This window comes from Pectinophora gossypiella, chromosome 8 (assembly GCF_024362695.1).
Source record: "Pectinophora gossypiella chromosome 8, ilPecGoss1.1, whole genome shotgun sequence".
NCBI lineage: Eukaryota > Metazoa > Arthropoda > Insecta > Lepidoptera > Gelechiidae > Pectinophora > Pectinophora gossypiella.
Genome location: NC_065411.1, coordinates 6250074 through 6266572, shown reverse-complemented (window position 1 = coordinate 6266572; position 16499 = coordinate 6250074). Strand labels below are relative to the sequence as shown.

General features: G+C 35.8%; 1 protein-coding gene across 1 annotated transcript in view; it reads left to right on the top strand.

Moving 5' to 3' along the window:
• The first annotated feature begins 1774 nt into the window (after positions 1-1774).
• The window catches only part of LOC126368837 (Down syndrome cell adhesion molecule-like protein Dscam2), a 57147-nt gene continuing 42422 nt past the window's right edge, over positions 1775-16499 (top strand). The window contains exons 1-2 of the mRNA XM_050012998.1: positions 1775-1991; positions 7057-7270. Of these exons, the coding sequence (XP_049868955.1) occupies positions 1979-1991; positions 7057-7270 (227 nt within the window). The 5' untranslated portion in view covers positions 1775-1978. The remainder of the gene's footprint in view (positions 1992-7056; positions 7271-16499) is intronic.

Here is a 16499-nt window from a genome sequence, read left to right as displayed (position 1 = left end):
CGTTATAATTTTAAAGATGTTAAATCCGATAAATTGAGAAAATGTCTTTTTATTGTCGATAAAAAAGAAGAACGACCCAATTACGTTAAGAGATAGAATATTATTTCTGTAAGGATAATGCATTAGCTGGATTAATGTTCCTTTCGATTCCGTCAGAGGCAAATCGCAGCTCCCGCCGCTCCCAATGGATTGAATAACGATCAATAATCCTAAGAAATGGACTGATACTTATTGTATAGAATTGGTAAACGTGACTTATGATGGTACATTTATCATTATCAGGTTGAGAATGATTGTTGCTATTCTTCATAATCATTTATTTTGACTGTAAGATCCCCGAGTTCCTTTTTCAAATAGCACAATGAATTTACAAATAAGTAACATTAAAAACGAAACAATGCTTATTTTTAGAGCAGTATAATGTATCCAAATGGCAAAGGATAATAAAATAAGGTTTTGTAACAAATATGAGCAAATGAAAACTTCATAAAACGTAAAAACATATAAATATTTACAAAATAAAATTCAGAAGTAGAAAGTTAGTCTGTTTGGAAAAAGTCAATAATTAAAATAGAATAAATATAATTTCTTTGTTTAAATACCTTTATACTGGCTGCTTTCCTTAAAACAATGTTATAATGCCTTTAAAATAGGGACGAAAACTAATTTAAAAAATATATTAAAGGGCGGCACAAAATATTTTTTCTTGATAACTGGCCAGGAATTTTTAAATTAATAAAAAGCTTAAGAATGAATGATATTTTGCTGTATATTTTTTTAAGAAGTTATTTAAAAGAAGATAATATAAAATTGTATTAAAAATATCTTTATAATTGTTTTAATTTAATACGCTTCCTTGATTAATATCTGTTACGTGCTTCCCCATTAATTATTGTAGTTAAGTAGATTGTTTCAGAATTATTGTGGATCTTTCTTTGTTCTACGATATCTTCCGTAATCTTTATAGGGCTGTTAATTAATGCGGCGGTAAGAACAGATAGGTACCAAATATGAATGTTCCAAAAATAACCTACATAATGAGGAAAGTGAAAATTTTACGGTAATTATAATTGGTTGTCTTTCGATGTAGATTTTCGGCCGATGTAAAAATAAGGTTTTCGATTCTACGTGTATCACTTTTTTTTCCTTTTGAAATGTATTTACATACAAATAGAAACTCACGCGAGCCACAACTGGCCATAAGTATTCAGAATATAACTTTCAGACTATTTTCATACGGAATACTTTAAAGTGTGTATGAATACTTATTCCCCAAGTAAAGAAGAAGTATTTGTAGTATTAGCTATGTTACATTAATCTATTAAAATCACCAACACTTAGCTAATGTAAAAATGTGCCAGGTACAACAATATCATGAGTTATTTTTAGAGCTGAATAGGTAAGTATCCAAATTGCAAAGGATTGTATGAAATAAGTTTGTAACATACATGGGCAACTAAAAGCTTCACAAACTGTAAAACTAAAATATAAAATAAAATTCGGAAGCATTGTTGAAGCGATGATGATCCGCGTGTTATTTGGTGTTTACAGAAAATACTACAGAGACACGAAAAAAGTATCTGTGTGGAGTGTTCCTTTTTGTATAGGTAATTCTTGTATTGTGTGTGAAAATATCCGTATACGAAAAAGCTGTCAACGTCGTTAAACATATCGAAGCTCAAGCAGTGCATCCTATCACTTGTGAATAGAGTGGGCGGGATCGAGCCGCCCATCTTCACTCGCCACTACAGTCAGTTGCCGTGCGACTGTCGACAGGGACGCACGCGTCGCCCCGCGCGCAAAATTGGAGGGAAAACTTTACGGGAAAGTTATAAAAAATCTCACTATGTAGTACTCTTCAACTACGTTTAGAGAGTAGGTACTAAAACTGTGCTGTGCGTTAAAATGTGGGACTTTTATGATTATGACACTGAAACCTGACTTTGAAGTGGAAACTTTGTAAGCGGTTGTTAACGGAATGATGATGATAGGTTTGTATATTTTCTTATTATATTGTTTCTTAAGTTAATAAGTGCAAACGGATGTTGCTCTAAAAATGTATAAACTTCTACTGTTGCAAGTATTTGAGCCTCATCTGAAAATAATTAAAGAAGATACTGTTTTTATTTTATAAATGGGATGTGTCAATTCTTTATAATAAATTCAAGTTTGAATTATTTTTTAATTATCCATTATTTCACAACTCATTATGATCATCCGCCGAGCAACAGTCTATCCTAAATAATACCACTAGGTCCAATGTTCTTTGCCATTTTTAGAAAGTATATTATAATCTGGTATTTTTCGTTTTATTATTTTCATGGTGAGGAAAAGTTATTAATGTCACGAAAAATTATGAGATAATTTGTTGATTAGTTAATGCTTTACAATCCAGTATAAAATACCTATATAAAACATACGAGTAACCCAACTTTGTTCCTATAAGTTTATTTTTAGTACCAATGTAGGAGAAAATTTGAGCTGGGTACTTAAAAACTTTGTTAATAATAGACAAATATTATATCTAATTTAAGTATATAAATATGTTTGAATTAAACTTCAGTCATTTTATTTTGACTAAACACTGAACTACTGAACAATGAAACCCTAGTTTCATTACTACCTATAGTTTGAGAATATTCAGTGTTTAGTCAAAATAAAATAGCTCTACCTACAGTTCAAATCCAATAAGTATCGATATGAGCTCAAGTTATTGCCAAACAGTGCACTTTCAAATCTGGACTACAAATCTCCCAACTTACAGTATATTTTATTTTGGAGTGGGGTAGTTAATCGGTATTTCAAAATGTAGTGTTGCGTCGTTCATACCGAGCCATACCATAAATCAGGGCGAGCTGCATCCATAGTACGGAATGGCTTTATTTACTGCCTCTGCTTGCTGAAAACTAGACTTTAAAATATAGAGATTTATGAACCGTTAAGTAGTTTGGCCCGTGATTTAGCCCAGTTTATACTTATGTGGACTTGCGGAGTTTTATAAATTTCAGCGTCAGACTAAAAGGATACTTTGTAGGGTTGGTAGGTACTTACCTATACATAAAATCGTTATGATTACAAAATATTGAAGGTATTGATGAGTAAGATTAGATAAGGTAATTCATTAATATAATATATATATATATATATATATATATATATATATATATATATATATATATATATATATATATATATATATATATATATATATTATATCCTATAATATATAAATATATATTTGTATAAGAATAATATATATGTTTTCTTATGAAATATGCCTTCTTAAGATTCAACTTGTTTCGAAAGCAACGCAGAGACGAAAGAACAATGAAAATATAAATCGTGCCTGGTCTTGGCTAACATCGTTCAAAATGCACAATACTATTTTAAATCCCGGAGAAAATATGAGCTGTATAAAGTATCATTGCATAATTCACACTGTTTATGTCTTAGTAAAGTCAAGCTCAAGATGCAGACGTAATAAAAGTTAGGGCCAGTGCAGACCAAGAGCACAAGCAAGCACTATTGGATAACACTTGAAAAATAACTTTATTACGGTTCTCATAAATTGCAATCTTCTCCCTACCAGATATCTGTTTGTCATTATCAAACAGTGGTGCCTATTCGGGCAAGCACCATATTGATTTTAACTTAATTTAGGAAAAACTAGCTCTTTCTTGCATTTATTGTAAATAAAGGACAGCACTAGCTTAAGAGCTGTCAAACTTAAATTAGGTTAAGTTTGTGTCCGTCCGATTAAGCTCCAATATTGTACTTAACTGGAACGGTCATAAAGTTAGTTTTTTAGTGATGAGTTTTTGGCATAGAATAAACAATTATACCTACTGCGTATAGAAGGGACACTCCGCCCGGAACCGATATGAGCTTGTTTTCTTTACCCCCTTTGCGGATCACTATAGACTATCTATCTCGCTCGCACGCACGAAGTAAGGCGCACACACTGTATCGGTGTGTTATGTCTGTATGAAAATGAGTTATTTTTTTAAAATGTCCAAGTGTCATGTCGTCCGGTCTGTCTTGGTCTGCGCTGACGCTTAGATTTTGCATGAAATGCAGTTTTGTTATAGTTATACTAGTGCACTCAACGGGAATGCGACTGTATTGTGCTGGCAACCCCTCGGGTACTACTGTGACTAACGAGATTATAGCTCAAGCAAATGAGACAGAATCTAATATACAAAGTGTTAGTGACATCGCAACGAAAACTTTGAGGGAAGACATGATTTTGAGTTAATATCAAGTGGAATTTGCTGTCGGAAAAGTATGGAACTGATAATAATTTAAAAAACGCTTACATAGCGTGAATTTCATGAAATTCCATTTGATATCAACTCAGAATCATGGTTTATCCCCAAAGTTATATGGCTTTCTGTACAAGGTGTAAGTGACATCGTAACGAATACTGAAGGGGATAATTCAGATTATTATTCTGAGTGGAATTTTCCATCGCTAAAGTATAGAATTCAAAATAATTAAATAAAATCATGCATTTTGCGACGGAAAATTTCACTCGGAATATCAACTCGGAATCATGGTCTGAATAATTCCTTAAAGTTTTCGTTACAATGTCACTACCACCCTATACAGAGACTATATATAGTCTTGAATATGAATACAGATATAGTGAAGGATCTGTAGGTCCATCATCATGTTAGAAAGGACACAATCTCTTTGTCGGTTTTTACGACATGCCCGGCAAGATAAGCAGCTGAATGGGTTCAATGTTTTTTATTCATTCCCACTACAGAATAGAAGTCAATAATAACTTGTATTTAGGTCCGAAGCCTATCTTTAGATTCATTATAATAAATCAACAACCCTGTGTTTTTGTTAGAAATCTGAATGGTACCACGTGGCCGGAAGTTCCATTAAACTCCAAACTTCTCTTGTAATTTCGGAACAAGTAACCAAAAAGTTGGATGATGTTAATTGCCTTTCAATGTCTTTGAATAGGCTTCTGCAGCTCGACTGAAGGGAGGCGGAATGTTTTCCTCAGTTAGAGAGTTATTGATTTACAAGATTTATTAAGTCAAACCATCGAAGATATTCTATTTATTTCTTTTTTTTATGAAAAGCAGTTTTAATAATTACGTCACTCTATCCGAAGTAGCGCTTTAAATATAGAGGAAATTTAAATCGAAAAAAAAAATGACTCTGACGGGACTTGAAACCGCAGCTCTTGACAAGCCGGGAGGAGCGTGTTAACCATTACACCACCGGGTCCCCCTCCTGTCCATGCGAAATTCTTTCGATCTATGTATCGTCATTAAACCCCGTCCGAGCAAGTACTTGTTTTTTATAAGTTTCCCTAAGCACTGCTATAAAAATAAAAGTCGCTTTAAATAAAGTTTAAAACTGATTGCAATATAGTTTATTAACATCAGGAAGTGATGTTATGAAACCAAAAAAGTTACTTCTATTATTATTTCAGACAGCCCAGGTTCGTTCCAGCTTAATTAATGTGAAACTGAATAACTTATTTGCAATTCAAGTATGCGTGAACTATTATGTTTTAAATACCATTTTCCGTAAATTCTGCGTACTCACGTAAAGAGAATGAACCATTATTATAATTTAAAAGCTCAGAGTTGATAATTATTGATAATAATTTTCAATATCATTGTTACATTAATTCATTGTTACAACATATATAGGTCATATTATAGGTCATGATTATCGCTAGGTATGAAATCAAAAATTTTAAGAATTCCCAATCGATCCATGAACATTAATTTAAGTAAGTAACCTAAGTAAGTACCACGCATTTGTCAGTGTAGCATTTTCCATTCATGTCTATCGAAGACCAATTATTTCACTTCCTTATAAGACACGACGTTCGCCTTCTCTTTAATTTGTTCCATGTAAGCTCTTCTTGGTCTACCCCTTCCTCTCTTATATTTCTTGTCTATCAAAGGCCAATTCAAGACCTAGTTGATTACGGAACTCTAAACACGGAATACTACGGGACAGGGGCGTCTACTTAATAAAATTGTCATTCAAAAATAACCTAGAACTTCACTGCAGTTCCGTGGAAGCGCATAATTTTGCGGCTATTTCAGTTTGACTTTTGACCTCTTCCACTCAACTTTTAACTTTACGAGAGACTTTGAGGTCACGTTTTGCAAAATTGCATGAATATGAATATCAAAATGTATAAAGAAAATATCATCATCATCATCACCAGCCCATTAACGTCCCCACTGCTGGGGTACGGGCCTTCCCTATGGATGGATAGGGAGATCGGGCCTTAAACCACCACGCGTGCCCAGTGCGGATTGGTGGTTATTAACGACTGTTAATGCAGCCGGGACCAACGGCTTAACGTGCCTTTCGAAGTACGGAGGAGCTCGAGATGAAATTTTTTTTTTGTGGTCATACGTGACCGGCCTTTGCGCAAGTTGCTTAACTTCAACAATCGCAGACCGAGCGCGTTTACCGCTGCGCCACCGAGCTCCTCAAAGAAAGAAAATATAGAGCTACTTAATTAAAAAAAAAAACGACATCACGAAAGTTTCGAAAACCGTGATGATGAGAAGGTTTTTTGGTACGTTTGTCCTCCTCAGCAAACATTCAGGAGTTGTAGGGTATAAATGAAATCATCATCAATTTTGGCCACTACATCTTGACAGATGATGGTAACAGTGGCTGTGTAGCTGTCACGTTTTGCTGCAAGATCTCTTGTGACTTATCAACCCAAAAAAAATATATAGTCTTGATTTTCAATGAGCGGTCTCTGATGATCAACTTAATACCAGTCAACAGTCTTGACTGAAGTCGTTAGCTGAAAATACAGGGTGTTAAAGACATTCCTGTATCACTTGAATTATCCCCCTCAACTTTAGGTACAGTCATGAGCAATATAATGTACCCACTTTAGGACTCTGTTGCACTAACATATTTGACATTTAGTGAGACTTACAGTTCAATTTGTCAAAAAAGTAAATGTGACATGGTACCAAAGTGTATACATATTGATGCTCGTGACCGTACGGCGTCACTAACCTGTATATTTTATTTTGATGTATTTTTTTCCAGAGCACATGATACCATGGCTGGTCACCCTAGCCGTGGTAGAGGCCGCCGGGTCGGCAGACAAGCGTCCTCACTTCACAGTGGAGCCTCCATCGAGGATCCTCTGGGCGGCCACGCGTGGAGCCCACGCCGCGTGTCGCGCTACTGGTCACCCCACACCTGATGTGCACTGGGTCACTGCTGAGGGGCAAGTGCTTACCACCATTCCGGGCCTTAGGTAAGTGTATGTTTAAAAAACTTTATAAGTCCCTACATGATTGTCTAAATTTCATTGTTTATGGTCATAGATTAAATTTGAATAGTTTAGTACGATCTACTCTGAACCAGCGTGCGTGTATGAAACGATTGATGAATGTGGAGGAAGCAAGAGAAGTGTGTCAGGATCGAAGCAAATGGAATTCCATAGTCTCTGCTTACCCCTGTGGGAAATAGGCGTGAGTTTATGTATGTATTAAATTTGACCGTATGTAATAGTAACATATATTGTGAAATTAGGTGCATACAATCGAATTCTTCAAAATAAACAAAACAAAATCTGATCTGTGAGAGTGACTATAATTTTATATATCATCATAATCAATTTAAGAGCCACGCTCTTGTCGGTGTAGCATTTTCCATTCCAGTCTATCAAAGGCCAATTCCTTGACTTCCCTATAAGACACGACGTTAACCTTTTCTTTAATCTGTTCCATGTAAGCTCTTCTTGGTCTTCCCCTTCCTCTCTTTCCTTCTAGCTTTCCTTCTATGATGTGAATTTTATATATATAAAACTGAAAATTCGATAACGCGTACAAAAAAATAGTGATATGCTTTCAGCTTAACCCTCCACGTACTTACATAATCTCTCTTCACAACTATTGACACATGTCACTAAGCTTTACGCATTATACCTGACTTCCACCAGATTCAAACCTTCACCTGATGGATCGGTATTGTGGGTACTCAGAATTGGGTATGTAAGGTATTTTTGAAGGTATTTTTAATTGAAACGTGATGCTATTATAAAAATCCAATTTGAATATTTTAGCTTTTTATGCAGTCGTTAAATTTTTCAATTTTTAAAAAAATATTTCCAAACGTAGGCTGAATGACGTGTATGCCTTTGCTTAGTTTGTATTAAAATGTTAATATTTGGGTGAATCTCAAAATTTCAAGTTTGGTGGCGAATTTTCATATTATTTTTTCGTGAAAAATTCGGTTCCGACATGAAAAAGATGCAAAAGGATCCTCGGTTCCGACATGAAAAAGGAATTTTTCAATTCCCAATTTTCCCAATTTCCCCAATTTTTCACGAAAAAATTTTATGACAGTCGCCACCAAACTTGACACATTTTGATATTCACCCATTTACATTTTGTTAGGATAATGTACCCAAACTGTGGGCAATCCCTAAGAATACCTCGGCACAATAAGATACAAATAAATAACATTTTGTTAATTTTACAATTTATGCTTCTAACAAGCATGATGGTGGTACTTACCTCATTATTATTGAAGGTACTTTCCTTTTCGGCGGATAATAAAATGACAGATATAACTTAAAATAAAATTAGTCAGGTTACCTGCAGTAAAAGGTATAAGGTACAATGCCCGAACCCAACTATCTAAACCCGTACTCAACATCTTCATTACAGCCCCATATTCATCTCAGTAGCAATTTCCCAAGTAGTATATCTGTCTAAAGCCACACCTCGCAAGTAATTTATAACTGCGTTAACAAGAGCATATTAATTCTCTAGGATTGTGTAGGCCTGTCCTCGCGAAATTACTATCCATATGACTGATGACTATTGTGGCACCCTACTAAAATAGCAGTATACATCATAAAACAGTAAAGGGTGACTTTGATCGTTAATAGGGTTGTTTGTTGGGCCGAATAGAGGTAATGAGCATACTCATAACAACTATCAAAACAATACCTTTTTCTGTTATAACTACCTATCTCTTTCGCACTAGGCTGTAAACACACTATACCTATCTCTGTCCTGATGTAATTTTTATCAAGATATTTTTTCGGACAAGCTATGAATAAGTGAATGTTCATTTTATTAATTCACGTCTTTTTGTAGTTAAAAAGCATAGTAATACGTAACGTAAGCTCACTATATCAGAATAATTTATTCAACGTCATTATCCTGGATAAAATTGTTGAAAGTCAAAGTAACATTTTTGAATCTAAGGAGGTACATCATTTCGCATGGTTTAATGGTTGAGGAGAAGAAATGACAAGAAACTGCAACAGCAACACATCTTTTAAAGCAATGTGGTTATACATTACAAGTTATTTAATAACTAGAGGAACACATTTAATACCAGGCATTTTTATCATTTAGGTAAGCATTCATCTCATAATAAGCTTTTTACATAAAGTGCTTACTTTATATATGAGCTTTAAATATATTTTGTGACGAATTCAAAATATTATCTGATATTTTATTGTAAAAACGTATACACAACCTCAAAAACATAAATTTAGTTTACGTAATTTAGAATATTGAATAGTAATTTTATTTATATTCCTTGTATTGTAAGTATGCCTTTCACAGTTTCTCAGAAGGAGAGATACATTTTACGTAGATATATAATGTTTTCATAAATAATTATATTGACTTGCGACCGTAAGTTTATTTTTTTCTTTAAACAGCTCCCTTAGAGAGTCCCGACGATGCAGATTATAAATAGCTGGAACTGCTCTTTTTTGGATGATGAAAATAGTTTTTACATCAGCAGCACGACCCCACAGAAAAAACCGTAACACATTATGCTATGGAAGTAGCTGAATCAGGCAAATCTAGCAGTGGTTACATCTGTGAGTTGTCGGATCCTTCTGACGGCATATGCTGCTGAATTGGGGTACTCAGATGTACATCCATCGCAAGATGAATTTAGTACTCGCCCATCATCGAGCTTTCTGTTACACTAACGTGATAGGTGATGAGCCGTATCGACGTTTATAATGGTCGAGGCAACTGTGTAGTAAAAAGATACAGAGTATACTGGTTTTGAGAGGGTACTCGCCGATGAGATCAAAAATAACTTCACACTGCCATTTATACTAAGTAATATAATAAAAAAAAAATACAATTTTACTCGCTGTGCTTCAAGAGTAGCGTAAATATAATTGTCCTCTTATTGAAAATGCTCAATATCGTCACAGGCTTCGAAATTACACTGCTGGGCAAAAACATCGATTCTAGTTTTGTTCCAGGCTCTGCGCAAATTATTAATTACTTCTTTTTAACTTTTTGTGTTTTTTTTCTGACTCTGGATACCTTCCCTACCTTTCCCCTCTAACTTCAGGTTTATAATTATGTTTTTTTTGTAGAAAGCAGCAATACCCTTTTCTGTTATAAGTACCTATCTGTTTCGCACTGGCTTATATCCTGGTATGTGTAACTAAATAAATAAATAGTACTCGAGCGAGTTTTTATACCCAACAGTGCATATAACTACCAACTGAATTCCCTACATATACTCTAGTGTTTTTTTTTATATTACAATTATTGCCTGATGGCGAATTATACCAGTTAGAAAAACTTGCAATATAGTAGAGGAACAACAAATTTGGAAACATTTCTTTAAGATCGAGCCTTTGGCTAGCTGAAAAAGTAAAACAGATTCAGATGTTTCACAAAGATGTACCGGTTTGTTAGACTTTACATTTAAAATACATAACATAACACAGCAACACGCCTGTATCCCCAAAGAAGTAGGCAGAGGTATACTTCCACTCCTCGCCAGCTATGTTTCAGTCCCATATAATAGGACATTTAAAATATATTTTATATAATATATTATAAATTGCCTAGATAGAATAGGACAGGGCCGAGGAAAGTAGAAGGAATATTTAGGCCAGTGGCTCTACCCAACACTCTTTACCTTCAAATCGAAGTTCGGTTTTGCTAGCCACATTAGAGTCTATCATAACATCGACCTGGGATAGACATTTAGGAGTCGCCGTCGCCGGACACGGCTTGGATGATGATGATGATAGATAGACTGCTTGGAACCCTATATGGGGAACCTAAATGATTAGAAATCTAATAAGGACATTTAAAAAGTGAAACATTTAATTCTTTAAGTACTTCAACTTTTAAAGTAATGAATGAAATTGTTCGATATTATGTCTGACAGATTATATATTTTTGCGGAACCCTAGTTAGTTTTCTACGGAACCCCTAGATTCCGCAGAACCCGCTTTGGGAATAGTTTTTAAACTATAAAAAACATAAATAGGTAGTTCATTATTAAAACCAAATTTCTTGACGTCAACCAAAAATATAGGTTTTTAGATTAGCCTGTTATTTTTAGCTACATTCGTTTTTTCTTTGCCTTAGTGTTTTTTAATATTTATTTCGGCATCCGCTTACTTAACTTAAAAAAATACCTACACACAGGTTTTACGGGTGTATTCTTTCGCTATCGAGCACGTAGTGGCTTATTTCTGATCTATATCATCATCTCTCTAGCGTTGTCCCGTGTTTTACGGGGACCGCTTACCTAACCTGAATATTTGACAGGACCAGTTTTTTACAGACCAACGCGCGAAGGGAAAACCAGCCCAATACAGGTTAAAAAACACACCTCCGAAATGCATTTTTCTGGTATGTGGGATTCCTCACTATATTTTCCCGATGTATTTACTTTCAAGTACGGCTTTAAAATTGACTACTCTGGGCGTCATTCTACTCGCGTCAGGCAGAGTACTGCGGGGCAGAAGGCAAGAGGGAAACCACTGCTCTATTTTTCCCTATAAAGTAGCACGGAGAATGCTACACCGACAAGAGCGTGGCTCTTAAATTAGTGATGTGATGATACTTTCAAATAAAATAATTCACTAAGCGACGACGTCATCGCTTAAGTGTCGATGGTGTATAAGCGCACTAAGCGATTGTAGAAAAATAAACTTTTGCCACTTGGCCTGGCCAAGATTAGCTCACCATCTGAACGTCGTCGACGACTTAAGCGCTTAACAAACTATTCTAACTTCAACTATATTTTACTGGAAAGCGATACGTACCGCCTAAGTTAATATTTACTGCCGCGCCGTGAGGATTCTATCTGTACTTACTCATTTTGAGAGGAATTTGCAGTCAACACGCATTGTCCTGATTTTAATACAAAATACTTTATGGCATAAAGATATATGGGATCTGTTTCTCTACTTATGTATTTATATTCGCATACCTACGAGTATGTTGTCTAAGAATAGGCGTTATATGTGGGCAAAAAATAATGAGCAGGTACTTAAAGGACTTTTAATTATCAAACAAATTGAACGTTATAAAAATTAAAAGGAAGGTAAATGAAATGTTAAGGTACCTTATTAATAGCTTTTTTCTGTCGAAAATGATAAATAAGAAAAACATTTTTAATTAAGGCGTAATGGTTTTACAGAATTTGAAATGTCAGTAAATACTTACCAATTTTTTGTCTGTAAGTAATTGTTTGGATAAGTGGCGTCCCTAACAATATATATGTAGGAGGAGCGAGATTTCAAAATACAGTTGTTTTCGATTAGTTACGGCCACCAAAATATATCTAACTAATAGTTTAAAAATGTCGTTTACTTTTTTTTTTTTTTTTGACGTGACTTATTGTAGATTTGCCGCAGATGGCATTAACTACTTGGCCGGACAAATGGGGAGCGCTGAAGGCTCTCACCCGGTACAACGTTTAAGACAACAGGCCTGAGGGTGCCCAGTTGGGCGCGAACCTCGGCTCAGGGGGTCGTCTGAGAGGAAAAATATTTGAAAGAATTAATCGACCCTAGTGGGTGCTGCCTCATGTCGTTTACGGCCACCCATTAATGTATGACTTTTATGTGGCCGCTAAGAGCTCCCGTCTTGATTGATTTTAGTGCAATCCCCCTAGCGCTAGGGCTCACGACTCGGAATTCCCAGGTTCAAATCCCAGTGAAGATATATCATAAAAATAACTTTGTGATCCTCAGCTTGGTTAGGATATTGCAGGTTGATCACCCGATTATCGAAGCACGCTGCGGAAGGCTAAGCCGTTGGTCCCGGTTGCTACTTAATGATGTACTTTCATGATGACGTAGTTACATGAGCGTTTAGTGACGTAATGGTAACCCTGACAGCAGTGTTGCTGAGGGTGGTCTTTGGTTATCTACCTCACAACCCACACGACAGAAGAAGTCTGAAGTCCACTGAAAGCTAGTAGGCAATAAAATATTACCGCTGCTGTCAACAATAATTCATTTGAGAAGCAATTGTTTGTTGCGGTCGAGGGAAGCGCGTTTAATTGTTTAGCGGCAGTCGAAGCGGCTGACCGCTGAATAATGAATTACAAATTCCTCCTGAAATATGCATCGCGATGTCTGGCAAAGGGCGTGAACAGTTGAGAACTTACGGCCTTTTTCGGCCACTTGACTAAGTTGTTGTGCAATTAAAAGATGTGATGCATCCACACCCGTATATTTGAACGCCACATATGTGAATGCTCCTCTCAGCTAACGTCTGAGCCCAGTTCCTGCGTCCTGCGCCCAACCTCCCGGGCACCCATAACCCATAAGCCTGATGTCTTAAATTTCGTGCCGAGTAAAAGCAGCGTTCCCATTTGTCCGGCTATGCAGTTAATGCCATATATATATATGACTGTTATACAAACATATAATAACACTATGGGGCCTTAAACCTATGACTTTCGAAATCGTTTTTCGTATTCATGTTTGGATCGTAAATGATTATCACGTGCTCAGCGGTGAAGGAAAACATCGTGAGGAAACCCACATACCCGAGAAATACCTTTCTGAGGTATGGGACCTAACCTGTGCTGGACTGGTTTTCCCTTCGCGGGTTGAAAGGTCAGACAGATCGCTTCTATAAAAACCGGACCTGTTAAATCTTCAGGTTAGGTAAGCAGACCCTGTGAAAAACGGGATAACGTATAATATACACCAGAGTTGCCGAGGTTAGTCATTTAAGTACGTCACAACCCACATGATAGAAAACATGGTGTATTTATTATGTAAGCAAACACGCTTTTAAGTACATAGGTACTATCTAGAATTAGAAGATGTACTTATACTAATTATTTACATCACAAAAGATCATTAAGTGGGTTGAACAGTATTATAGTAAAGAGGATTAATCAAAAATTTGTCTTAGGTAATGAACCCACGGCAAAGAGTAGGTACATGGTATGAATAGGGCTGTAGGGAGCTTCGTCTTTATTTATAGGTATTCTACAGCAGGTATAGTCGTATTAGATATTCTACAGCATTACTTCGTCTTAGTTGTTAGGTATTTCATATTCATGGAAACAAGAGAAATTCTTAGACTGTTACAGAGACTTGCATATTGCAGTAATACAAAGGTACAATTGTAAACTGAGATTGCTTTTGATTGTGATTTTCAGCTCTGAGCCGTTAAAAAGGTCACATGAAAGTATTTCTCTAAAAAAACAATATTGCTATTTGACATTTATCATCACTTTTGTATGCACAAGTGTTACATTGCAATATTGTATGATATGATGATATGAACTGCTTCCATGTGGCTTTTTTATTTCTACAAATCATTGCGAATTAACTAAACATCTTTCGTTTTTTTGTTTCTAAGATTTCATTCCAGCTAAGGCACGGGCGGATTTCAGCCATGGGGGGTCATGACCCTCCCCTCCCTGGGCGACAGGTCGTGTCATGGGTGGCCACTGCAATTTTATCTAATTCTCTACGGAGATAGGTTGTCAGCGACCTGGTGATCCCACCTGACATAAAAATTGGATCAGCTCCTAAGCTAAGGTTTATCTGTTTCGGACGGGTTATAAAAGTGTTACTACAACTGGCAGCACGGAACCGCACTTTCGTATGCTTTTATCCTTGTCTGTCAGTCATAACCGCCATTTGATAGAACGAGATAATGTGATCGCTGGCTGCGGAACCGGCGACGCGGTTGAAGTGCGGTAGCTTGTAGAATGTGCCAATTTTTATGTATTTATGATTAGTAATGTATCTAAACTATCGATAACGACAGTTTTACAAATTAATGCGGGAGGAATGGTATATACTCGTATGCATGCACCGCCTCGCCGCCGTAACTGTATGTACTGAGTAATAAACTAGCGTACTAGTCAAACGGTCGTTTCATTCCAATACATACTCGTAAATAACAAGCATGCACACTTTGGTTGATGAAGGGAGGTACATTTAATGTTTAATAGTTTGTTCTAGGTAAGCATACCACATTAGCGACAGGAAACTGTTGGCTATTTCTGTGAATATACCTAAATAGATTACTTCTATTTCAGTCTTATTTGAAGAACCTTTGTTACATTTTCCTTGTCTTTTTCTGAGGGATTTAGCTATAGACTATTTTTATATTTAATTTGTTTTCATGGCCCCAAACATCCAAATATAGGTACGTACTTAAATAAAATCTTCAATCAATCACTTTGTGTTTTGAACCTATTCTGTATTGTGGCATTTACTTACTATTTTATTTTCTTATTTTAATCTACTTACCTCGATTGTGCTTCGATAATAATGTTTTTATAAACACACATGAACCATTATGGAATTCATAAAATTCCGAAATGATAAAAGCAGCTTGCTTTAATCCTTTCATCAAACAATTTCAGTAAAATACAAAAATTTTAAAAGGATTTTAAGAGGTTCCCGGTTGTAACACCTGCTAGAGGTTTTATGGTAAAAAATGTTAACGCGCTTCCAAGTTGCGCAGGTGGTGAAGAGAAATCACGCTGGTCTGTTTTATAATGTTATTAAATAACGAAACAATGTCGAAACACTTCGCTAGTTTTAAAGAAAATACAACTCCATTAGAAATTGCTCTTCATCGGCTGTACAGGTTGTGATAACCTGTAGTAGCTTCAGGCAACGAGAGGGTCGTCAAAAAATATATTTTGAAATTGACGATTCAAAGTGTAACTATGTTACCAACTGAATAAAGGTATTTTTGAGTTTGAGTTTTTATGTAACGAAACACAAACGTATCAGTAAAATCGAAATATCAGGCCTATACGAACATATCGCTGTCAAATTCAGGACGTTTTAAAGACATGCTAGGTCAAAATAACTTTAAACCAGTGAGTATGTATGAGATTTTGATGAGAGTGATGTGCCAGGAACGTAATAATTGGAATTCTATGCTCCTAACCCACCTTAACGGGAAATAGGCGAGATCTTATGTATGTATGTTGAACAGTATTGGATAGTTAGTTGGATATAAATGGAGAGCCGTGACGAGTGTGGTCACCACCTGTGATGTGCATTTGCCGGGAATTTTCCCAAAGTGCAAGCAATATAAAAGCGCAGATGTTATTCAAATATAGCTTTGTTACTTAGCCTTTAGACAGGTGTAGGATGAAATTCTAAGATAGAACAATTTGGAAAAAGTAGCTGGCAGTGTCCTTGCTATTAAAGAGTTTTTACAACAGGAACTTTCCTACTTCGAGAACATTTCCGG